At 37.1% G+C, this 24,552-nt stretch overlaps 4 protein-coding genes across 7 annotated transcripts; 1 reads left to right on the top strand and 3 right to left on the bottom strand.

The window, feature by feature from the left end:
- Window positions 1-1,142: 1,142 nt before the first annotated feature.
- Window positions 1,143-10,837, bottom strand: LOC147285789 (formin-like protein 18). 3 transcript variants are annotated; one of them, XM_086242919.1, is made up of 17 exons: window positions 10,579-10,837; window positions 9,161-9,861; window positions 8,858-9,079; window positions 7,096-8,774; window positions 6,872-6,995; window positions 6,562-6,633; window positions 5,690-5,788; window positions 5,566-5,607; window positions 5,403-5,483; window positions 5,268-5,318; window positions 5,095-5,176; window positions 3,997-4,091; window positions 2,843-2,914; window positions 2,649-2,765; window positions 2,091-2,159; window positions 1,940-2,006; window positions 1,143-1,576 (listed from the first exon to the last, which is right to left on the bottom strand). In XM_086242919.1, the coding sequence occupies exons 1-17, from the start codon at window positions 10,643-10,645 to the stop codon at window positions 1,401-1,403; spliced, it is 3,816 nt and encodes a 1,271-aa protein (XP_086099045.1). In that variant the 5' UTR covers window positions 10,646-10,837; the 3' UTR covers window positions 1,143-1,400. The 3 variants fall into 3 exon arrangements, 2 of the variants coding, with proteins under 2 accessions (XP_086099045.1, XP_086099046.1); XM_086242920.1 differs by lacking the exons at window positions 2,649-2,765; window positions 2,843-2,914; XR_015122257.1 differs by lacking the exons at window positions 1,143-1,576; window positions 1,940-2,006; window positions 2,091-2,159 and having other exon boundaries at window positions 2,698-2,765; window positions 2,843-2,920.
- Window positions 10,838-11,978: 1,141 nt separating this feature from the next.
- LOC147285790 (phytosulfokine receptor 2-like) lies at window positions 11,979-14,378 on the bottom strand. Its single transcript, XM_086245827.1, has 9 exons — window positions 14,312-14,378; window positions 13,651-14,211; window positions 13,529-13,561; window positions 13,279-13,416; window positions 13,060-13,194; window positions 12,762-12,977; window positions 12,526-12,653; window positions 12,256-12,438; window positions 11,979-12,164 (listed from the first exon to the last, which is right to left on the bottom strand). Exons 1-9 carry the CDS (start codon window positions 14,376-14,378, stop codon window positions 11,979-11,981), a joined length of 1,647 nt encoding a protein of 548 aa, XP_086101953.1.
- A 1,509-nt stretch (window positions 14,379-15,887) lies between these two features.
- On the top strand, window positions 15,888-19,915 carry FAD6 (fatty acid desaturase 6). 2 transcript variants are annotated; one of them, XM_086242921.1, is made up of 10 exons: window positions 15,888-16,155; window positions 16,260-16,314; window positions 16,776-17,014; window positions 17,438-17,581; window positions 17,700-17,851; window positions 18,175-18,313; window positions 18,428-18,616; window positions 18,765-18,883; window positions 19,240-19,354; window positions 19,573-19,915. In XM_086242921.1, exons 1-10 carry the CDS (start codon window positions 16,117-16,119, stop codon window positions 19,732-19,734), a joined length of 1,353 nt encoding a protein of 450 aa, XP_086099047.1. In that variant the 5' UTR covers window positions 15,888-16,116; the 3' UTR covers window positions 19,735-19,915. The 2 variants fall into 2 exon arrangements, with proteins under 2 accessions (XP_086099047.1, XP_086099048.1); XM_086242922.1 differs by having other exon boundaries at window positions 15,890-16,155; window positions 18,175-18,297; window positions 18,439-18,616.
- A 971-nt stretch (window positions 19,916-20,886) lies between these two features.
- LOC147285792 (BTB/POZ domain with WD40/YVTN repeat-like protein) lies at window positions 20,887-23,120 on the bottom strand. Its single transcript, XM_086244308.1, has 2 exons — window positions 22,829-23,120; window positions 20,887-22,641 (listed from the first exon to the last, which is right to left on the bottom strand). Exon 2 carries the CDS (start codon window positions 22,603-22,605, stop codon window positions 21,280-21,282), a length of 1,326 nt encoding a protein of 441 aa, XP_086100434.1. The 5' UTR covers window positions 22,606-22,641; window positions 22,829-23,120; the 3' UTR covers window positions 20,887-21,279.
- Between the last annotated feature and the right edge of the window lie 1,432 nt (window positions 23,121-24,552).

Below are 24,552 nucleotides of genomic sequence, written 5' to 3' on the forward strand. Positions count from 1 at the left end.
TGTTGTTTTTTAATACTCAAAGAATACAACCAATGTCTGTAAATCTGGGTTTTTTTTTCTTTTTGGTCTGAAAAATCTGGGTTTTGTTTCTCAGACAAAAAAGAAAAAGAAAGAGCCACCTAACCACTTTACTTGACTTGTATAGTTGTTAGTGTTGGTGCAATCCTTAACCCAGAAAATGACTAGTTTGGTGACTTTGGTCAGTCCCCAATATCCAAATGTTATGTCACAATCTTCTTATAACTCGCTTATGCCTCTACTTCGATAGTTGTACATAGAATAGTATCATATTTTGCAAATAATATAATGTCTACAGCTAACTTTTTTTAACTGTATCAGCATTGTGATTGTTTGCTCCTGAATTTGATAATATAATAAAAGCCATCTCACAGACTCCAAGATCCTAATTGAGTTCTAGGTATGAGTTAGAGGTCAAACAGCGACCAACCCCAACAAACAAGTGTTAGTTTAACATAGGTGGATGGAACATCGGTAATAGTAGAACCGAACTGGTCAACCATCACATCTTAATTGTTATTAAAAGTAGCACGTTAAGATGGTTTTGGTTCTTCTGGTAATTGCATGGGACCTTGATTTAAAAACGATAACTTAAGGATCCCAATAAGTGGACATTTGCGTAAGATTTGCTACTTCTCAATATTTTATACTGAAATGTGATGGTTATGCTGCAAATAAATTAGTGAAACAACCAACGTTCAAAGCCCTCAGTATGCTGTTAATATACAATTTGTGAGTGCCCGTATTAGGTGCAATGTAGAAAATGACTTGTAACCAGGCACACCAAACACACAAGCTTCCCTACCATGTACTTAGTGAGTTAAGCACATGTATGCTTGGACACTGATCATGTAATAAATCTTGTGGTTGGGTGAGTTTATGCTTCTCAATAATTTATTATTCCCCCAAATGTACATTCCACCCTTTAATTATGAAAATGACTCAAAATATAATGGAAACACCACAAAAATCCCTAAAGAAATTGGCATGGATATTGTACAAATTGCCTACTGAAGAATGGCATTGTGGAAACTTTATGCCACATTTGGTCCAGTATTGCTAAATTCACATTAGTAAGATAGTACAGGTGGGTAATACAAAACTGAGGAATAAACATTTGCCCAAACACAAAATCAGCCTTGTAGCAGCATATTCTCATTTCACAACTCCATACCTACATCTCAGATCCAAATACAATCTAGCTAATTTACATTCTATTCCAATATCAATGATCAAAATCTTTGCCCACTTAGCGATGTAAAGGGAAAAAAAACAAAAAAAGAAGAGAAGGAAAAAAAAAAAAAAAAAAAGAATTCTGCTCGATCTCATTTTCATATTATACTTTTGGCCAAAAAAACGAGCATGTCACATTTAGAAACTAATCATTTGACATTGCTACTCCGGATTGGATTTTGTAACAATCTTTCAGAATCCTTTGAAGCACCTGTCTTGTGCTTTTCACTTTCTGCTGCTTTCTTCAGTTCAAGCTCAACCTGCTTGCAATTTTCATCATGGGCTTTGACGAACATTCTGACAAAGTTGAGCAAAGTTGAAATAACTGCAGCAGTAAATTGAAATGGTTAGAAAGGTAGCACGTAATGAAAAGAGCTGTGCGCAATTTGGCTCAATTCATGCTGACTACTTCATATTAAGCAAACCAAACGAACATAATTATTTATTTTTCATGAGTCGACAAACCACCACAAACATGGCCTCCACTGATTAAAATAAAAAAGCAGCAGCACATAGGGTATTTTTAACTTGTTCTGGAGGCATATACGAGGACGGCAGAGAAGACAACATCCCTCATTCAGAAAGTAATATGATACAGAAGTGATGACATCAAATGACAAAGGAGATGTCCAGCCTGAATATGAAGGAATGGAAGGTCTCATACACCAGGTCAAATTTCAGTGAATACCTTGTTCAAATGGGCAGCGAGCAGGATCTTCTCCAAAATAAAGAATCAATGCATCCACATTTCTACCCTGTAAAACATTCAGCTCCATGTAAAGAATACTCTATCCAATACTATAAAAGCTTGAAACAACACTCCACAAAGCAAGACTTACAACGGTAGAATATAGTGAAGCCAGAGACCTCACTTCAGATTCAGCAAAACGGAGAAACTCCTTCAGAGTCTGAAGGTCATGAGAAAAAAGACAAGTCAAAACCTGAATGATGAGCTATAAATTCTATGACAGTTGAATCACATCACAAGAATTCTAAGATATACATATCATCATTATCAATGCAATGACATCATCCAAATCTAACCGTTTGCTACAAGTGTTCTAGTCAATTAAATATTATAACTGCTGTATCCACCTAGATAGTGCAGCGATATAAATGATCTCAAACTAGCTCACTGAAAGAGAAGCTTCATTATTTGCAATCCACAGAGAGTTAATTTGCAACAATGTGCCTCTTTATTAACTATCATTTTCATTCCTTGTACTATTTTTCACTTTAATTTTGTACCCAGCAGAAGTAAATTGAGATCCCTTACACATAATTTTGTACCCAGTAGAAGTAAACTCTTTTCCTTTTCAGGGGAAGGGGATTGGGTGGGTGGGTTTCAGAACGGATTTCTTTACCAAGATGAAATGTTAGCTAATGGGTATAAATACCTTACGGAAATCCTCTGATATAGGACCATCATTTTCAGATGTGGATAATTCCTGCACAACTTTCTCCAATCCTTTACTTACAGCTTGCATTTCCTCTGCCAAAAATTTTAATTGTATCTGGTAGCGCATCAAAATGTAGAGTCAATAGATGCCAAATAAATCCCTGAAAATTATGGACCAGACACAAAGAATACCTTTGATGCAGGTTCTAAGCTGGCCAGGTCTTTAGAAAAATCTAGAACCTCTGGTAGTTGGTCGGAGAGTACCTACAGCTTATCAAGCAAAATTGAACATGACAAACCAGTAATAAATATTAATAAGTACATTCAAACAGACAAGATTTTGCTCCTATGGATGATAGGAAAACAAAACTGAAGAAATGTCTCTCAGAGCTCTGGAAACTTCCCTCCATCATGTTAGATTCATCGTTGAAGATATTGGTATCCTAAGACTATACAAGGCCAGAACTGGAACAGAGTAGTATGCAGCATATATTGAACAAACATTTCAACAATTCACTCCAAGATAGTTTGGAGAGACCCAATATCACACTTAATAGTAATCCACTTTGGTATCTCTCATCCCCTCATGAGGTTTCATAAAATCAGATGAGTAGAATCAGGTACTATGGAAATTCAACCCTTTTTCAGCAATTATGATGACTATAATTTTAAAGGTAACTTAATTGAATACCAAATCTTGAAGCGAAGAACGAAAGCCAAAGGAGTCTAGAAGCCATCTATATATCTAGAGGTTACTATAGACGTTGGGCAACGAAAGTGCAACCTCAGTGGTCGGTGCCAATCCTATGCCCACTAGAAGCCACAAGATTCATCACTAAAAAGACTTAAGAATAAAACAGCACAATTTGTTGCACAAAATACTAGCATTCAAACATAAGAAGCCATCAACTGGGCACAAAAACAACAAATAATACTAGTTTTTAGATTGAAACTGGCAATTGAAAACACAAAAATAACCCCAACTCACCCCCCCCCCCCCCCACACACACACACAATGTAGGAAGCTCGCTAAGCATTTCAGCTTCCTTTAAGCTTGTCTACAGTAGATGATTCTCTTAAACACGCTATGCGTTTCCACCTGATTATATTTCCACTTTAAGAACCAAGCAATCGATGGGCAATTCTTCAGAAAAAATAGTCTACAGAAAACTTTCTTATAACAAGGTTATGTTTATGCAAGCATCAGACTACAACACAGTTGAGTATATACTTTGAACTGTTGAATATTTTATGTAGTAATACTCAAAAATCATTTAATGAGAACATAACAATAAAAGCACATGGTCTTACAAAGATAATCCATACAAATAGGTAGCAAATTGTACCTTACAAAGATAGTGCATGAGAGTCATCTTGTTGTTCCTTGCGCGAGTCTCAATGAGTTTAAGAAGGCTATCCAGCCTAAATCCGATAGCAGAACCTAAAATATAATATCAACTATCAGACTCAATTAGAAGGAATGAAATTAGTTACACTAATCAGCAGCATAAGTCTGTTGCATGCGTCATATGTAAGGTTCCAGAGAATGATAACGTAGAAGATCCCTTCACATGAAATATGAATGGATATAAGCCCGGATACAAACGAAGTATTGAAAGTATAGCCCAAAAATCTGTTGCTTACAGTCCACAAATTAAGATTGTTTTTTAGAGAAAAAAAAGAGTATGAGGAGGAGCAGCTCAGTTGTTATATAAGAAAGCACTCAGCTGATCTCAGCTTAAGAGATTAGATTAGGCACTCAAACCCCAACTCCTCTGCCCCACAGAAAAAAAAAAAATATATATATATATATATATATATATTTAGAAGGTATGTGTCTAATGTTCTATGGTTCCACATATCCCGGAACTGATAGGGTATCACTTCATGATATGGATATATGCATGTTGCTAATTAATTCATTAGTAGTGACCAGACAACAACTAAAACTCACTGGGCAGTGCAACAAGGTTGCAATTAGTTTTAATTAGTTTTGCAGGCTAATTTCCAGAACAGTTTTAATTAGAATTAAAGAAACATGGTTTATGACTTGCTTATGGATTATTGAAGAACTGCTTAAAGGTATTGTGCATTTTTGTAAAGGAACTTCCACAATACTATTGGTCTTATTTCATGACTGTCTTCTGTCTGTGATCCCTCTGCATGAACTCAAAAGAAACACAGACAGACAAGTCTAAGTTCTTGGAAGCTGCTGTGTCTGAAACCCATATACAAAAGTAATTTCCATGTCCATAAAGACAAACATGTATGTATGAAGGTATGAGTGTTTGTCCCTTTGCCTGTCTCTCAAGTATGTGATTAAAATTCTTTATTTCTGATTAAAGTTATTATAGGGAACTTTGCTGCCTCTTCTTTGTATATATAAAGATGATATATATGGTATTGCATAATGCTAATAACAATTCAAATTAGTTTCAACTTACCCCGAGCTGTTCCCTGGTTCAAAGCATTTCCTAATGAAAGAATTGTCTGCATAATTCTTTTTAATTTGCTAGAATTCCTGATCTGATAAGGAGCATAGGTAGTAAGACAAATGAGATTCAGTAATCTTTGAATGATTACCATAAATGATTGAGAGGAAAAAGGAGTAACTTGCCTCTTCTGCTGCAGAGTTCACAACATTCAGGCTATTTCTAAGGTCAGAAACCTACATGGCAATTATGTGGCACCATAAATATTAACATAAAACCCAAACAATATAACAACTAAGCTGACAAATATGCTATTTCACCTGGGAACGGAATTGTATTTTGAATGAAAAAACTCTGAGCTTAGATTCCACTCGAGGTACTTGCATCAACTCTAAGAGGAACTGTCATCAACATTTAAAAATCAATAAAATGACTTAGATTCCAAGATCAACAAACAAAATGCAAGAATAGCATCCTCCAAACCTGTTCACATTTTCCTAACTTCTCCTTATCTCCAGTATAGCCCTGAACATAAAATATAAATGAAATTATAAACTTGAAAAGAAAAGGTAAACCTTTTATCTTTAGTAACAGTTTGTTGACCCACCTTAAGTAGTTCCATCTCCTCTTTTGTTGGACAAAACTTTATAAGGTTCTCAACTTGATCAACATCTAGTGCTGAATCTTCCAGGGCAAGCACTGACTTCTGTCAACGTTACAGAAGAAGGCATAACTGATAAGGATAACTAGTAACGTGATGAAATAACCCCTTACCATGCAATGCTTCTCAGACTACATAATTCAAATACTGAAAAATATTGCATGAAGACTGAAAGGAAGCTTGTTAAGAATTACAGCACAGCTATGTGGTTCAGACGCTCTTTTGTAATGTTAAGAAGACATACATGCTACAGTCAATTGGCACCAGATTCATTAGTAGTAGAGAAATGAAGAAGTTGAGTGGAAGTAGCACCATTTTGGAAGCAATAAATTCAAAGACAGTATAATCAATAAACATGGACCGCAAACTGCACCTGTATGAATAAAAATTTCTATTGCAACTTGCACAAAATAAGGTTCGAGTCCCAACAAATGTGAAAAATAGTTGAAGTATGACACCACAGCAAAGGAATGGGATAAAATAAAGAAAAAACATGCCAGAAACCTTTAAGACCACCATCAATTCCCCACCATAATCCATGCCCATGTTGTTAGTCATTCAACCATTTTCATCTAAATGTTGGTTAGACATCAGGCCCGTAATGAATTTATAATCCAGTGGTTGGAATCTCTTTCCTTTTTAAATTTTTCTGTACACAAACATTGTGCTTGTCCAGGTGTTTAAGATGGTATAGATTCAATTAAACATCTATTGAGTTGAGTTCTGTGTTGATTGAAAATTAACCTGAAGTAAATCTTAACTACAATGATTTAGAGAATCAAATGTTTACACATTTGTAGAAGTATGATCAAGCTTACCATTAACTCATGCAATGGAACTTTCACCTTTGAAAGCATGATTTCACAATTGTATGCCCGTCTGTGGTCAATCTGCATTGAACAAATCAAATATAGATATGATTTCACAACTGTATGCTAAAATTTAGATAGTGAAAATGATTTCAAACTACACTAAGATGCAAGTACGAAAACAGAACACTTAGCTTCCATTCATAATAGTTACATGATCAACAAAGAAAAATAAATATTAATATAAACCACAGGAGTAACAAAATCAACAAAAGCAATCATGCTGTGCATCAACTGAGAGTTGAAAAAAAAAAATTACCAGTTGGACTTTATCAGATTTAGGTGCAACTGAACCATGTGTAGTTGATTTCTTCCCATGCGTTGAAGTTGGAACTGCCGCAGAGAAAAGACTCTCAAGCTCTGACATGTCAATCTCTGGAGCCCTATCTCAATAAAATAAATGAAAACATATCAGAGTCAAGATGATGCAAAATTGATCCATCACATGACATTGATCTTCTCTTCTAGCAAGTTAGTTCATACTTGGAGGCTTCACCAGACTTTTGCGCCTCAGCCCATAAGCTTCCTTGAACTGCTCTCGATAATTTCAACCAGTGCAATGGCTTCAGTTTCTTTGAATTATTATTCTTTGAGCTTATGGTACGTGAAAGACGTCCTTTTGCACTACCAGGGGAACTGACTGGTGGTCCAGGAATTCCTGCCTTCGAAGCCCGTTTAGCCAAAGGAGCTGGAGGAGGGGGGGCAGAGGGCGCAGTAGGTGGAGCTGGCGGCACTGGAGATGAACTTGTAGTGCCTCCAGATTTGCCTGAGTGAAGAGGAGGAGGTGGAGGTGGCGGTGGTCCAGAACTAGCAGCAAGGTTCTCTTTCAAAGGAGGTGTTGGAGGAGGAGGCGGTGTTGGAGGTGTTGGAGGAGTTGGAGGTGTCTGATTTGTTTTAGTAATTGCAGAATGTGGAGGAGAGGATTGTGGATCAGGCAACACACTGCCAGAAATGGTCCTTGAGATTGGCATCCTAGGGGAAGCTGGATGGCTACTAATTGATGGCTGGGTTCCATCCTGTAAGTAGGTTTCAGTCTCTTTGGAAAGTGAAGAATCTTCAGGTTTTGAAATTGAAGGATGACATGGTGGTGGCGGGGGTGGTGGCGGAGGAGAAGTTGTCATAGAAGATCGCGGCGGAGGAGGTGGTGGAGGTGTTGGTGGCGCAATTGAAGCACTTTTGGCTTCTGCACGTTGATTGGGTGGCTGAAGTGCAGTATGAATATCTTGAGGTTTAGCTTCCTGTTTACTCACTGTGGTTTCTGGGGATTGCATAGGTGAGGCAACATGGCTAAAGATCTCTTGAACTTGAGCAAATGCTTCCATTGGGGTTGACTGAGAAGGTTGGGGCTTCTGGTGGCACACTGAATCATATTGATTGGGCGGCCGAAGTGCAGTATGAATTTCTTGAGGTTTAGCTTCCTGTTTACTCACACTGGTATCAGGAGATTGCATAGGTGAGGTCACATTGCTAAAGATCTTTTGAACCTGAGCGAATGCTTCCACTGGGGTTGACTGAGAAGGTTGGGGCTTCTGGTGGCACACTGAATCATATTGATTGGGCGGCCGAAGTGCAGTATGAATGTCTTGAGGTTTAGCTTCCTGTTTACTCACAGTGGTATCTGGAGATTGCATAGGTGAGGTCACATTGCTAAATATCTTTTGGACCTGAGCGAATGCTTCCACTGGGGTTAACTGAGAAGGTTGGGGCATCTTCTGGCACACTGAATCACATTGGTTGGATGGCTGTAGTGCAGAATGAATGTCTTGAGGTTTAGCTTCCTGCTTACTCACAGTGGTGTCTGGAGATTGCATCGGTGAGGCCACTGACTGCACCTCGGCGGAGGATAGAAAGTTCTTAAAATTATTTTCCAAATTCAAGGGTTTCTTTTTCCTTTGTATATATCGTGGACTTGTTTCCTGCGCATCATTCCCTGCACTCTGGGAAGTATCACAGTCCAACTTTTCGTGGGCAATATTTGAAGCACCAATCTGTTGTAGCACATTCAGTGCTGCGGCATCTGCCTTGGGATCTAACCAATCCACATGGCTAAAGAACTCTTGAACTTGAGAAAATGCTTCCATTGGAAGGCCCTCCTTATCCTCAAAGCATGACATACCACCCAGAATAATGGATGTGACAGCATCCATCTCTGAAAAAATGATCTTCAACCATATGGCAGCCAAACAACCTGTCAGGAATAAACAAACAGAACAGTAACAAGTAATCAAAAGAAGCCGAGAAATACCTCTACTCTGAAATTCTTCGGAAATTGTTCCTTAGCATCCCACAACATGTCGATTTCATCATGGTTGAGCATCAATATATTAGACCTAATAAAGGCTGTATTAAACATGATACGGAACATCATCTCTTCGTGCTCCATGTCATCACTTAAGCTAATGCACTCAACCACAACATCACCTTGAATATGGCAATTAATGTCAATTTTAACCAGTTCACATTCTGCCTGCAACGTAATAGAAGGGGTTTTAAAAAATCAAAATAAAAGGAAAAACTGACATGTGAAATCAAGAGAGTAGGATATTACCTGCTTGTAAGCTCGGATGGTTTTGCTTTTTTTTGGGGTTGAGTATAAGACTCTGGGAGTTCGATCATTAACAAGAAAAGGGTCCTGTCCATATATGCGAAATATAGGACGGCAACCACCCTCCCCATCAAAATTAGGAATAAATCTAAAAATGACGCAGTCCAAGGTAAGCGCTCGATCCAGAGGAGGCCATTCTATGGCTACATTCCTCCTCGATACATACTGTAGATACCTCAGTTGCGAAGGGATTGGATTTAGTGGTGATAACAAATGCAAAAGCTCAGGGGGAGCCTGCCTGTAAACCATGTCCAGTGTCCTCTGCTCTCCACTAAACTGTTTCCTGTAAAGCAAGAGAGCAGACAGCATGAAAGCCAAAACAGGCCAACCTCCACGTTCACAGTGCATCAACAGCACGTTATTCTGCCCAAGCGCTAGCCAACTTTCACTTGATCTAAGAAAGTGATGGATCAACTCCATTGTGAGCACCGGACAACCTTCAAAGTGTCGAGGGTAATCCATTATGGTCATATCATACTCAGACAAGATGTTGGCCATCTGGCTTTGTGCCACTCCATCGTGAAAATTGAACACCAAGAATGAAGCATCAGGTAAGTGATCATGGAGTTGACCAACTATCCCACCTATGTAAACCTTATACTCTTTGTCCTTCCAAGCGTCGGTAGTGAAGCAGCAATCAAAAACTATATGTAGACGAGTATCAGTCATTGAAAAGAAAAACTAAAGAGAAAATAACTAGCTGGTTATGTTCATATTTTATGCTTAAGCCGTAACCACAACTCTTTAAAAGAAGTCCAACATTTCTCCTTACACAGTTACACTGATGCTATCACATAAGATTACATCGCTGTAAGATTCTTATGCAATTAGCTAGTGTTAAAGCAACCTAATTACTCATCCACATTCAATCATTTTAGAAAATTGACATCCCGTTAATCATCTGTTTTTCACCACTATGCAACAAGTACTAAATATAGTTTTACAAGTCTTAAACTTCCTGCCTCAGTGTATCAGCTTTTTGCTTGGCTGCTTAGAGTAAAAGTTTTAGGTTCTATTAAATGTTCTTCATTGTTTCCTCATTCCTCAATAGATTAACAAGAAAAATACTATCAAGGGGCATTCCTAAATTTTCTGGGAAACCATTTTCCCATTTTCTAAGCTACCAAACGGAGCTCAATCAACTGAACAACACAGCCGAATTTCTAATTGACACTCAATGAAGCACACAATGCAGCCACTGCCAAACCGGACTTTACATACACACACATGCAATCACAAATTTCTATCATTTCCATACACGAAAACAGAAAAAAATAAAAAAATAAAATAATAAATAATAAATAATAAATAATAAATAAAGGTCGAATTTAAAAGCAGAATAAACAAATGAAGAAACGCACCGTAAACTCGCTCACAGATCTCGAAGAGTCCATCGGGCGGCTTCCGAAAGAACAATTTGCGCAGCATCGCCACCTCTGCCTTCCAAACACTCGTCTAATGTTTAAATGGAATTTTAACGTTAAAAATGTAACGTTGAAATGAGGAATTTGGTAAGAAATGAATTTGGGATTCTTTGGTGTGTTGGCTGGGTTTTGAAATTTTGTCTGCGAATTAGATTGTCGAAGAAGTTGATGATGCGATTGATTGATGATGCGATTGTTTTTGTTCGTTACACTTTCTGTTTGGTACTGGCTTCCTTCAGCAGCTGGGATTTCACAGACCGACTTGGCACTTGTCAGCTCTCTTGTGACGTGGATACCACCACTACTCGACGCGTGTATCATGCTATCCAACGACGTGGCTTCCTCCTTTTTTTTTTAATCTGTTTTTTCTTCTTATTTTACATTTTTTTTTTTTTTGAGAGAATTCTTATTTTACATTTTAAACACCCTGTTATCTATTACATGATTTGGTCTAGATTTTCACATGAAATTCGTTATTGTTTTTTAAATTCAAAAATCTAATCCAATTTAGATTGAATCAAATTTTTTCAGAAATTCTTGAGGTTAGCTCATATAAATATATAATGAAAAAAAATGAGACAATAAATTATGATTATGATAGACTCATCTTCATATGTCATTCATGGTTCAAGTCATGTGGAAAACTACAAGAAGAACACAAATGTATGTCATTCATGGTTCTAAGTCATGTGGAAAACTGCAAGAAGAACACTAATCTACATATCCACATTTATTGAGTGGTTGCTAGTTGCTACTACCTTTCTTTTTTCCTCAAGTACAAATATATATATCATTAATTATAGGGGGTATTTTAAGTTAATCTACGAACAAAAAAATATTTCAAATTCATATATTAATTAACGAAAACTTACAATATAATACATCTGTCAATGTTTATGTCCAAAAAATTGTTAAATGACACTTTAGACATAGTTGATATGACATTTTTAATGATATGGACACTAAATTTATGTCATGTGGCCAAAAAAGAATAAAAAATACTAAAACTTATAAAAATGAAAAATAGAATAAAACTAAAAAACCAAAAAACCAAAATTTTTGAAATCACCCCATAAATCCCCCACCCACCGACCCACCATTCTCCCATTGTATCATTAAAATTGTATCATTAAAAATGATACATCAGCTATGTCCAAAATGACATTTAACACTACTTTAGACGGAAATCTTGACAAACGTGCTATATTGTAAATTTCGTTAATTAATGTATGAATTTGAAATATTTTTTTATTCGTGGACCAATTGAAAATACCTCTACAGTTAGTGAATATATTTGCACTTAAACCTTTCTTTTTCCAATCTCGTATTGTCTCACACTAAACTCTGCGTTTCTTCAAGTTTTCGTAAACTTGTTCCATGTATGGTCTTTCACGTTCGTTTCGAGCTGTACACAAAACAGCTATCGACATTACATTTCGAAATTCAGAGGAAACATAAGCCCCATTTAACCGTGGATCCGCCATGGCACTTACACTCCCTCCTCTTAGTATTGCATCCCTTGCCTGTATAAAAATGCAACACATGGATATCAATTAGGCCACAATTTTATGATCATCACAGAATGACATAGCTATGGGATTAGAGAGAGCAAACCTCTTCAACCAGAGATTTTGGTTTCCTTCCTGTCAAAACTTGAAGCAGCACAACCCCGAAATCGAAAACGTCATTTTTGATGCTTTGCAATTGCAACCCTTTGGTTTCATTTGGCTTGCAGTCTGATATGTTAGAGTCTAATATCTTGGCCTCAAGTTTCTCATTCAGAAATATGTTTGATAACTGAGCCATATGTAATTGCAGGGTCATTAGTTAGTCTTCAAAATCATTTTTGGCTAAGCATGGAGAATGAACCAAGAAATTAATTACCTTAACATCTCCATGAACCATTTTATCCAAGGGATTGGCATGGAGAAAACATAAGCCCCTTGCAATGCCTATAGATATCTGCATTCTATGTTCCCATGTCAAGATTGGTGTGCTCCCATTACCTGTAGCTACATGTATATACACTCAATGCTTACTGCATATACAAATTACACAGAAATGGCACACTCAAAACAAGAACAAAAACAATAACTTAGATGAGAATATATATATCTTACCAAGAAGCCAGCCTGCTAGGTTACCATTTACACAATACTCAAAAACAAGACAGTGTTCTTCTCTGTCACAATATCCCAAAATGCTCACCAAATTAGGATGCCTTATCTTTGCTTTTCTGCATACCTCATCATCGAAAATTTGAAGCTTAATCCCCTCATTAAGTCTTTTAATCACCGTTGGCATTCCACTAGGCATTATACCAACATACATTTTTCCTGAAAACACTAGTGGGTTATAACTTGAGCCCAATTTTGAGTGTACTGAATTAAAATGATCAGCATATGCATGATTTCATACCAAGGGTTCCCTCTCCAATCAAGTTTGAATCATCAAAATAGTTGGTAGCTTTCATCACTTCGTCTTGTGAGAATATGTAAAGACCAGAGCAGTTAAAGAAACCCCTGGATTCCTCCTCTAGTGTCTTCTTGAAGACTATAAATTAAGTACCGCGGTAACAAATATATGAGAATGAGATCTTACTTTAACCCTTAGAAGAGGCTACAAAGAAAAGCTCACCTGATAGATTTTCAATGTCTTTGTCACTTGCATACTGTAGTTGCTTCCTCGTTATCTTATAAAGAATTGGAGTTAGGATGACCAGCGCTGCTGCCAGAATTACTATAGCAAGAAGCTTCTTGGAACCCAAGATATGAGCTTAATTTTACACATTTTTCAGTTGTGTTAGAGCTGAACTGCATATCATGCAACTATAGGAAACAAAAACATTGAAGGTAACTAAATTGTTCTCTTTTATGCTCTCCTTTACCTTTGTTTTGATTTTGTATAGGCCATGGAGACTCTGCAGAAACACAAGAACAAAATTAATTATGATCAGTCTGTGAGATAAATATATTTGATGCTTCATATACAAAGATTTGGAAACCTTACGTATTTCATTCCATAAACAAGAAAAAGTTCCTGGAACCCAGTTTGGGGATTCAACATCAGAGCTAGCAAGACTAACAAGTAGAGCTTCAGCACACCATTTGTTACCTAAATTGTTTCTTTCTTTTAGAGCTTTCAAGGATTGCCTATATGAAACAACGCAATTGAAACACGCGTCATCATTATGATTGCTGCTAGATAAGTCTTTGCAATTGGACAGTAATGCATTGTACATTTCAACCCCAACACGATCAACGATTGAATCAACATTGTTTGAGCACAGGTTGGGTGTTGAAGAAGAGATAAAGTTTTGGAGTTGACACTTGGTAGTAATGGTCCTCTGGTGAAGATTTTGGAATATGTTGCTACAGTTCTGAGCCTCAGCCAACTCAAGGAATATCGATTTAGACTGATTAGCTTTTATGGTCATTGCTTGGAGTAGAGATTGGAGGGCAGATCCGCAACATGAATGCATGACTAAAGGTGGGACAGAACCTGCAGATATGTCAAAGCACTCACTTTGGGCTTCATAAGGGAATTTGCTAAAGTCCAATGTGCAAGCACCTGGTGAACAAAACAGAAAAACCAAATGCTGTTAAGGCATTGTAGAGGGAGAGAAAATCAATTATATGTGTTGTTGTTGGTCCTGGTTTTGCATGCTTACTTGAAGTAATCTTGTGAGGATTGTACAGAAACATGAAGATGAATAAGAAAAGATAGGGAGTGGCCATTATTGATGAATCTCTACTAGGGAATGGCTGCTTAATTGACTCAAAAAAAGACCAATTGGTATTTGAGGTGTTTGATTTCCTGATCAATAAGAATGAGTAGTTGGTTGAATTTTTACATTATCAAAGTCTCATAAGTAACATCTAGCTAGAATCTGAAAATATATAATGAAATATTCAATTCAGCAGAGCATCTTCAATCTTATATAGCCAAGATATATAATCCTTTCAGGTCTAGACAAGTTGACTCAGTCCCAGAACCAAAAACCTTTGAAAATATCATTCTGTTATCTGAAGATGGGATCTTTAGCCGGCTGCATGGGACCGTAAAGTGATATGATTGACTGGTTCTTAATCTTCATGTTTATATTAACCATAAACATCATAATCTTGTGTCCTATGTTGCCGGCCAAACTAGATGACTACAAGACAGCATGTACTATACAGCAGTCGTAGTGTGATTTCTAAATTTGACATTGCAATTTTCTCTGCTAAACATTAAGCTGGAACAAAGAAAATGGGAAGAGATTGAATACTAGTTAGTAGTGACCCACATTCAGTCACTCACAGACAAGCTTTTGGAAGCTTACTGTTCTGGCAATTCCCGTTTTTGACTGTTGACCAATCAACTGAGCCCAAGCCCCAATGAAGATAACTAAGAAGGCCCAACATGGACATGCCACTCTTCCATGAACCATTCAACTAATCGGATTAGGAAAGAGTCCAAGAATAATTATTTCCTTGACTATAATTTTGAACTCATAATTAGAAGAGAAAGCTAATTACGCAAAGGCAATCCTTAAAAGTACAAGACAAATTAAAGTCGTTCACCATGTTTTCACTTTTCTCCTATGCACCTATTCAACTAAGTTGGATTTGTGGAAGTGTGAATCCAAGCAAAGTGGGTTGGTCTCTGATAGAATTAGAGCATCCAACCCAAAATTAATTGACAATGGGTGGAGAAGTTCAAGACTTATAAGTATATATGCTAAGCTCTAGTTTTTCGATGTGGGACATTGCTCCACATTACTCTCAACACGCCCTCGCACGTGTGGCGATATTTTGAGCCTTACACGTGAACAAATTGTATTGAGTGACGTGGGAGCACGTGTGTCCGTTGGGCCTTATATGCGGATAACTTGGCTCTAATACCATGATAGAATTGGAGCATTCAACCCAAAATTAATTGGCAATGGGTGGAGAGGCCCAAGACTTATAAGCACATATGCTAAGCCTTACTTTTTCGATGTGGGACATTGCTCCACATTACTCTCAATACTCTCAACTCTCATGGAAACTGGAATGAATTTTATCACGTAATTCATAATATAATTATATAAGTTATAAGTTATAACCATGGATCATCAATTTTCATAGGAAATAAACACTTTCTATTTATTTATTTATTTATTCTTTTCATATTTTTGTGGTGTCGAGAAAACGAGTGAAAATAACAAGCGGTCGTGGTGAGTTGAACTTGAGAAAATCTATCCACATTCCACACTAGTAAGGCAGGCAGTGAGTGACGAAGAGGGAATTAGGCAGCTTCCAACATAGAATAGAATGCAAGCGGAATGAGTAGTCGGTAGTTCCTTCCTTTTAAGACTCTCCCACCAAGAAAGCCCATATTTTTCACATTCATTCAGCCTCAAACAGTAGTAGCTCCCGCAAAGTTCAGAGCTTTAAGAGGCTCTGAAGTCGGGGTCCTTCTGAACTGGGATTTCTGTAAATCCTGCTCAAAATGGCTTGCAGACTTGCAGATTCTATGTTTCTTTCCATGGTAAGCTACCCCCTTTGCTGTTCTCTATCGTACCCAGTTGCTTTTTTTCGTTTCTTTTTCTTTTTTCATAAATTCTCATTCTCTATTTTTGGTTTGAGTTTCAGGGCCCCCATCAGAAGCCAATTCGAAGCCAAAGAATGGGAGTCAATTATACTTCAGGTGTGCTACTTTCCTTATCTGCATAGTCTTTCTCGTTGGTTACTCAATTCCTTGACAAATTGTTTTTTTAATGTTATGTGGTTTATAGCCCAAACGGGGATTTGGGTTTTAATCAATGCATGGCAATATTAGTTTTCAGTTGCATTGCTTTTAAAATAACCGTCAATTTCTTCTGCTGTTTCTAGTGTTTATCAAGCCTACTTGGGTAACTCAAGGTTAAACAAATTGTAATAGATTTCCTTTTGCACAATTGCACATAAGAAAGTGACTAACTGACTATCCTTTATTCTTTATCTTTTTCTCCTCATTTTATTAAGTTAACAGGAGATTTTGTGTGGATCAGAAACAGACTAAAGCCACATTAGAAGTCACTATATTTAGTAATGCTTTTAGAAGTGCTTGTGATATATTCTCAATGTTATTGGCACCTGATAAATGATAGTGCATATTGTGATGGACAGGAATCTGTTATTTGAAATGGGACAACCTTCTCCAAAAGGGAATGAAACATCAACAATGTTCAATTCGTAGAAATTGGACAACACTTGTACAAGCAATTGCCATTCCAGTTGCACCATCTCCAACAGACAGTGCAGAGTATCGAAAACAATTATCTGAAAGTTATGGTTTCAAACAAATTGGAGAACCACTCCCAGAAAATGTTACACTAAAGGATGTCATTGATACCCTTCCAAAAAAGGTATTGTTTTTCATTCTTAGAGCTACACTATCAATGCAACTTATTTGTATGGCTTCAACTGCACCTAATACATCTGCTTACGATTTTTGACATATCAGCTAGTGATCTGGGTGAGTTAGTACTTAGTAGTCTGTTCAAATGAGTAGTTTAATTTTCATTTGAGAAGTTCCATACTGCATGATTGGAAATCTTTTTATGTTTCGTGACTGGCACTGATCAAAATGTATATTTGAGTTTCATGGAAAGCTTCATTCTTTTTACCTTTTTTTTTTTTTTTTAAAATCCTCTCCTCGTCGTAACTCACTATTTTTTTTTCTTTGCAAGTGCAATGTAATTAATGATTCTGGTTTATGCTTAAGTTGGGAAATGTAAACAATCTCAAAGTAACTATTTCTTTTTGTTTGTTTCGTTTTTAATATTAAGGTGTTTGAGATTGATGATGCAAAAGCATGGAAGTCAGTCCTAATATCTGTCACTTCCTATACATTGGGGCTCTATATGATTTCAAAAGCCCCATGGTATCTACTTCCTCTGGCTTGGGCATGGACAGGAACTGCAATCACTGGGGTATCTCTTCATGTTTTATTGGTTTTTGTAACTTAGTCTGCTCTTTTTTTTTTTTTTTTCATTACTAGGGTATATGTAAGCCAACTCATTCTTTTTTTTTTCCTTCCCAATTATAAAGTTTTTTGTTATAGGCCATGATTGTGCACACAAATCATTTTCAAGAAACAAATTAGTGGAAGACATTGTTGGAACGCTGGCCTTTTTGCCGTTGATATACCCATACGAACCATGGCGGTTTAAGCACGATCGGCATCATGCGAAAACAAACATGTCTGTGTGATTTCCCCAAACATATCTATAATTGTCTTAGTAAAAATTATATTGATTTATGAATTACATGTTTAGTGCCGTTGACTTTGCTCTATTCTCTTAGTCCGGACTTCTATCCTAATGCTACATATATATGCTTCAAGGACACTCCTTTTTCTTCCCTCTGTATCAGAACTTATTTATGTTGTGTGTATTTTAAGTATGTTTCTAACTAATTGTGTGCATGAATCCTTCAATTTTGTTTGTTCGCATTTTTAATATAATCATTCTACTTCTTTCTCTATTAACTTTTTGCCTTTTTCCTTTTTACCTCATCTCTATAGGTTGGTCGAGGATACAGCTTGGCAGCCTGTTTCAAAAGAAGAGTTTGATTCATCTCCTGTTTTTCGCAAGGCAATTATATATGGATATGGCCCATTTCGGCCTTGGATGTCAATAGCTCACTGGTGTGTAACTATAAAAGTAAAATTACATATTGTCTTCTCTATTTTTTTGGCCGTTATATCAGTAATGGTGATATTTAGTCATAATTCTTGTTGTGTATATATCCAATAGAAATGTCTAAATATTATTTAGCGTCCTACTAGGTTGATCAGCCACTTCGATTTGAATAAGTTCAGACCAAGTGAAGTTAAAAGGGTGAAGATAAGTTTGGCTTGTGTTTTTGCATTTATGGCGATTGGATGGCCATTGATTGTGTACAAAACAGGGATCATGGGATGGATGAAGTTTTGGTTGATACCATGGTTGGGCTATCACTTTTGGGTAATACTGCTCTCTGGTCTCTTATGCTTTATTTTGATTACAATATTTAACATGTATTGGTAACATAATTGAATTGCTTTTCGGAATTCTAGAATAATAGAGCTTACTCTTAATTATTAGTTTCTTTTCATTTTATGTGAATTTATAGATGAGTACATTCACGATGGTGCATCATACGGCCCCTCATATACCTTTCAAATCTGCGGATGAGTGGAATGCTGCTCAGGCTCAACTTAATGGAACAGTTCATTGTGATTACCCTCAATGGTATCTTTGTGCTCTATTTATCTTCCTTGTCTTATCGGATCCTTAATCTGACATGAATACAGTATATTTTTGAAACCAACATGATTAGATGGTTCAGTCAGCTTTACTGGAGAGCCTTTATACTTCTGAAGGCTCTCTTTCTTGTTCTCTTTCCAAAGACTGCTCGTCTTTCTCCTGTGCTTGAGTATCTGAGAATTAAGAGTTGATTATTGGCTCAAAAACATTCATGTTTCCCTAATTGCTTCACAAGAATTTCGCCTAGCACGCATCTTTTTTCCTTTATAGGTGTTTGTGTTCTATTTTCATTGCTGGCTTGTAGCATGGGGTTTCTAACTGATCCATTATTTTCTCAACAGGATTGAGACCCTCTGCCATGATATCAATGTCCATATACCCCACCATATATCTCCAAGGATTCCAAGTTATAACTTACGAGCAGCTCACAAGTCTATTCAAGAAAACTGGGGAAAGGTAGATATCATCAGTTTCTTCCAGATATTGTGATTAACCTATTATTATGTCCATTTATTGTCCAAGTCATGATTGAACTGTGCATGGAAATGAACTCATTCTCTTTAGCTTAGCATTTGAAAGCATAAACATGTCCTTAATATAAAATATAATTGGTCAAAAACTGAAGGTCAACAAGGTAAAAAAGACATTAAAATGTTTTGCCATGTCATTAACAGTATCTGAACGAGGCTACATGGAACTGGCGTTTGATGAAGACAATAATGACAGTGTGCCATGTTTACAACAAGGAGCAGAATTACGTTCCCTTTGACCAACTTGCCCCTGGAGAGTCTCATCCAATTACTTTCCTCAAGAAAGCAATGCCGGATTATGCTTGATCAAATTGTATGCCTTGTGGGTCACAGCCGTTTTGGCCCTTATCTTTTACCCTTTTCTTTTTTAGCGTTAAGATAGGTATGCCTCCCATTTTCTTACATGTTCTTGCTTACTCTTAAACATTCCTTTTTGAAAGTTTCTGATAATAAGTAGGGGAAATCAATTGAGGGAAATTTCCCAGAACATCACGTAAAAGCCTTATGCAGGCGTTTGTATTGTCCTCTTCTTTTGTCAAGGTAAAAGATGGTTGCTACTTGCTAGTCATGAAATAGTAATTGTCGGGACTTTGAATTATTCGTGGATGACCAAAACTTCTTATGTGGGATCTTCATTCTACTATAACGTGTCCTAACACTGAAATTGAAGAGAGAGTAAGAACCCTCTGAGCTCATGAATTAAACTAGATGGTGATCAGGGTGATGTTGGTTGGAACTGGCCGGTGTTGATAATTATTAAACAATGGCTGAAAATGATTTCTCTTAACAGGGTATCTTCTCATAAAAATAATAGTTACGGATACTGACACTAAACCTTAAGATTAACAAATTTTAAAAATTAAACTCAACTGATCTTAAACTTAGAAGTCATGTTAGTTACCTTATATTATTCTTCATTTTAGTTAGTTGGAGACTTGGAGGACATTAAAATACAGCAAGACTTTCAATATTTTATTTTATTTTCTATTTTAGTTTATAGTACTAACACAGGCACATACAACAAGAAAGACAGATTGAATTATATCTATACCCTTATGTAGGGTTCTAAATAAAGTAGGATTTCTTCCTACTTCAATTCAAATTAAACCCCATAGCCGTTCAAAAGAAGTCGTGTTTGGTAAGCATTATAAAAGTATAAACAAAAGCAGAGGAACTGGTCAAAGGTTCATAAAATGCAAAGGCCAAAGGGCAAAGCCAAGGGGCCATGGTTGTTTGTTATTGTGGTTGTCATAGATTCCAAGTACTGATAATTTAGAAACGCAAATCATATTGACCTGAAACTAAGGACCACTTTCTGCAAAGTTATGCAATTCATAAATCTTGTAAAGAGTTAGCAGTTGCAATTGCTCACATGCAAAGAGCATCTATCTCTCTCTCTCTCTCTCTCTCTCTGTGCAAAGCAAGGATAGGTTAAAATAAGGAAAGAGAAAGAGGGTCTGTCGAAAAGTGAAAATTAATGGAGCCAATCAAAGAGCCATACGGGATAAACAGGATCATAATTATGAATATGCATTTTCCAAAGGTACGAAATTTCTAGTTATGGTAGTTAAGCAATCAATTTCATCTCTATTACAAATGACAAACCCATACAGACTGCCCTAGGTATCACTCCAGGTCCCTTTAGTAGTTAAAGCAAACACTTTCATTCTCTGTAGTGAGCAAACCCTGTACAACTTTCAGAATTCAAAAAGTATCTCTACATTTCCTAAACCTACATAGTATTGCTGCAACTCCATCTTCTACAATCCAAAAAATAAAGGAAAACCATGTGTAATGTATGTCAGAACTGAAAGAAACACAGCCTTGAGAATAAGCAAACCATAAGGTGAATCATATAATTGGCGGAGGTGGAGTCTCCCATATATCAAACACATTTTCCTCACTATGAAGAGCAAAAAGACGATCCCCACCTATCGAAAAATCACAAATGGAACCTCCAATGCTTCGTCGAAGCCTGGACGTTAGAACCCAATCAGGTCCACAGAACACTGAAACAGAATCATTCATGGATGAAAAGAGCTGTCCCTCATGCAATGCCAGTTTGGGATAGCAAGGCTCATCAGGCATTTTTCCCTTCATTAGCCTACTCCTTGAGCTCCATCGAACACTTCCACCAGAGCTCCTCATATCAATAAAACCCAAATCCTCATACTCATTCACCACACAGATTGAGTTACTCTCCTCCATTGCTATTGCATCTCTAACCCTCTTCTCATCCACAGTTATAGGAGCTCCAAAATCAGACCAAGACCAAACCATTTTCTTCTCCCTAAAATCCAACAAGCTGATGTAACAGTTGTCCTTCCTAGGAAACAACGTTGCAACTAGCAAACAGTTGCTCCCCTGCAACCATTGCAGCTTGTCAGCATCACCAAGTGACCAACCAGGTGGTTCATAGAAAAAATCACTCTGCTTTCCCGTCATTTGGTCCCAAACACCAATCCCATACTCATTGCTCCTACCTTTACAACTAGAGAATATCTTGTAATCTGAGCTGAAACTCAAAGCTCCAGCAGTAAAGCTCTTAGCTTGATTCTCATGATTGACTTGAAACTTGTACCTGAGTTCACCATTTGATGAGCTGAACAGACCCATCCCACCTTCTCCGCGGCCCAACCTCTCGCAAACACTGACCACTACGTTCTCCGAATCAATCCAACCAACATCATTCACTCTCTGATAATCAAGATTGATCGGAGGGTGCTCGTCTAGCATCCAATCATACACGTGTACCATGCAACCATGAGCAACACAGCAACCACCATTCGGGCCGGCACGAATTGCTGTGCCGTCGCCCGGAGCTTGGCCTGTTACGGTCCGCGAAAGCCACAACCTGTTGCCATCAAAAGCACCCCATTTCGCAGACCGAACGTGGTCGAGAAGGCCATAGTACAAGGCCTCCCTATAAAGAAGCTTTTCGGACATGTTGGCTGGGATGTAAAGTTCTTGGGTTCTGAGAAGATCAAGGAGGACTGCAAAGCAATCCGGGTTGCGGTCAAAGAAGAATTCATTGGAATTATCGGATTGTAGATTCCAGTTCTCGTCGAACATCGCTCCAAACATGGAATTTCGGCCGGCATTGGCGAGAGTTGTGGCGGTTGTTTCAAAGATTCTGCCTCCAACATTGAATCTCACTCTGTCTTTCTGAATTGCCATGATGGAATTTGAGAAAACCCAGGTGGGGTTTTGGAGCTGGGAAGGAAGACAGAGAAATCAGTATATATCGTAGAAAGTAGAAGAAAATTATAGGATTGTTCGGATAATTTGAAATTATGATGACAGAACCAAAATTAGACAACACTAATATTGAATAAACAGAGTTCAGAGAGAGAGAGGGAGATGATAACGGATTAGGAAGCTAAACAAACATGGTAAATACCTGGTATTGAACAGAGAGGTTTAGCGTTTGTAGCAGACGATAAAACAGAACACCATGGAAAGCAGGGGAATTTGATCAAGATGAGAGAAAATTTGATCAAATTTAGAGAAAAGGAGATCTGGGTGTTGAAGAGAGAAGGTTATGAGAGATGGGTTTTTAAATTTGTGGAATTTGGTGAAGAGGAATTGAAGAATGGGAGCGGTTGGTTTTCAAAAATTGACTCATTTCTTTTCTCAGTTCTCTGTCTTTCTTACTTTGCTTTGTCCATGTTTTTTCTCTGTCTCTCTCTTTGCCTTCGGTCACACACTCACACACATAGCAGAACTTTTCATGAGTTAAATATTCTTTGGTGGGGTCAACTTTAGCTCCTCCTCCTCCTTAGATCTCTACCGTTGATGACTATCTGAAATCGAATCAGTGGAGCTAAAGATCATCATCATTCATCAATGGTGGAAGAAATTTCTTTGCTGAATTAATAGTCAAGGCTCCCATTAAAGTCAACTCTCCAACCCAAAGAAAGCGTGTCTTTTGGGGTGTGTTTTTAAATGTTCTATTTGTTAGATGTGAAAATTTGAACCTTCTTCAGTTCTTCCCATTGAATTTAAAAGAAAATGACACAGAAATGGAGACTTTGATGAGAGAGGGGCTCTCTTTTGTTTGCTCTTCCAATCATGTCATTTACTGGGAATCTTGTCCCTTCCCATCATCATATTTATAAATCATTTCCAATTGTGATTGGATATATATATATTTTTTTTGGCGATACATGATTGGATTTTAAGCCTCACAATGGTACAAGATTGGACAAACATTTTAATTAAAAAAATGCCTATATTGTTTTTCCTTGAGAGTTGAGACAGAGTGACCGCAAATCGCAGCAACTATTTAAACTAACAAACCCATTCCCATAAGTCGGTAGCCCCTACACTGCACCAAAATATCAATTTGAGGCCATCTCGTTTGTCTTGCTTTCTCACACATTTTCTAAGACCAGCATCCAGCACTGTAATTTGTGATTGCGGGTCATCCACGGCACATCATTATTACTCTTTGGTTCTTTAAATTCTTTAAACTTTTAAACTTCTTAAATATATAAAACTAGGTAGCGGTGCTTAATGTTTTCATGTCTACCCTAACCAACCTTTAAAGGTAATCCACAAAGGTTTTTACTTTCATTTTTCTTGAGGGTTATATAATTATATTCAGTAAGCTTGAGGATAAGCTCTGAATGGTGGACCATGCACTTTGTGCAGCTAACTTCTACTCTACGTCTCTGTACTGTTTTATAATTTAGCACCATCTCTCATATCATAATTTGATCTGATTAATAAGAACATGGAGGACAAAAAGGAAGGGTACAGTTTGTACATATTTTACTCTTTATGACAAACAGAAAAAAAAAAAAATTAGAAAAACGGACCCTGGTGGTAGTTGTGGTTTGTACTGGTAAAAACTTAAAATAAATGTTTTTGTAGAATAGAAGACAATACATCCAACAGCTTTAGTGGATTGTTATAAATTTATGACTTATGATTGATAATCACTCAAGCCATCTTCAAGAGTTGTATAGAAATATCCAACTTTAAGTTGGGGTTTTATGATGACCATTATTGGTTTTCTTAAACTTGAAGAGACTGAACTGATGCCATTTGATATTTTGCTTTGCTTGGTCTTATCTTCTTCCAGTTTCCAACCACTTATCGGTTCAGACTGTTCAGTACATA

The sequence above is a fragment of the Dryas octopetala genome, chromosome 5 (assembly GCF_963921425.1).
Source record: "Dryas octopetala chromosome 5, drDryOcto1.1, whole genome shotgun sequence".
Lineage (NCBI taxonomy): Eukaryota > Viridiplantae > Streptophyta > Magnoliopsida > Rosales > Rosaceae > Dryas > Dryas octopetala.

Bases quoted from the DNA above. Each gene is read 5' to 3' on its own strand.
- LOC147285790 (XM_086245827.1), bottom strand. From the start codon at position 14,378: ATGGCCACTCCCTATCTTTTCTTATTCATCTTCATGTTTCTGTACAAT. The intron at 14,212-14,311 runs GTAAGCATGCAA...TTTGTTCACCAG, and splicing joins TCCTCACAAGATTACTTCAA to GTGCTTGCACATTGGACTTT. The intron at 12,978-13,059 runs GTATGAAATCAT...TAGTGTTTTCAG, and splicing joins GATTGGAGAGGGAACCCTTG to GAAAAATGTATGTTGGTATA.
- LOC147285792 (XM_086244308.1), bottom strand. From the start codon at position 22,605: ATGGCAATTCAGAAAGACAGAGTGAGATTCAATGTTGGAGGCAGAATC.
- FAD6 (XM_086242921.1), top strand. From the start codon at position 16,117: ATGGCTTGCAGACTTGCAGATTCTATGTTTCTTTCCATG. The intron at 17,015-17,437 runs GTATTGTTTTTC...TTTAATATTAAG, and splicing joins TTGATACCCTTCCAAAAAAG to GTGTTTGAGATTGATGATGC. The intron at 17,852-18,174 runs GTCTGTGTGATT...TCATCTCTATAG, and splicing joins CATCATGCGAAAACAAACAT to GTTGGTCGAGGATACAGCTT.
- LOC147285789 (XM_086242919.1), bottom strand. From the start codon at position 10,645: ATGCTGCGCAAATTGTTCTTTCGGAAGCCGCCCGATGGACTCTTCGAG. The intron at 5,608-5,689 runs GTGGGTCAACAA...TTTTATGTTCAG, and splicing joins AGGAGATGGAACTACTTAAG to GGCTATACTGGAGATAAGGA. The intron at 4,092-5,094 runs GTAAGTTGAAAC...ATTATATTTTAG, and splicing joins GAACCAGGGAACAGCTCGGG to GTTCTGCTATCGGATTTAGG.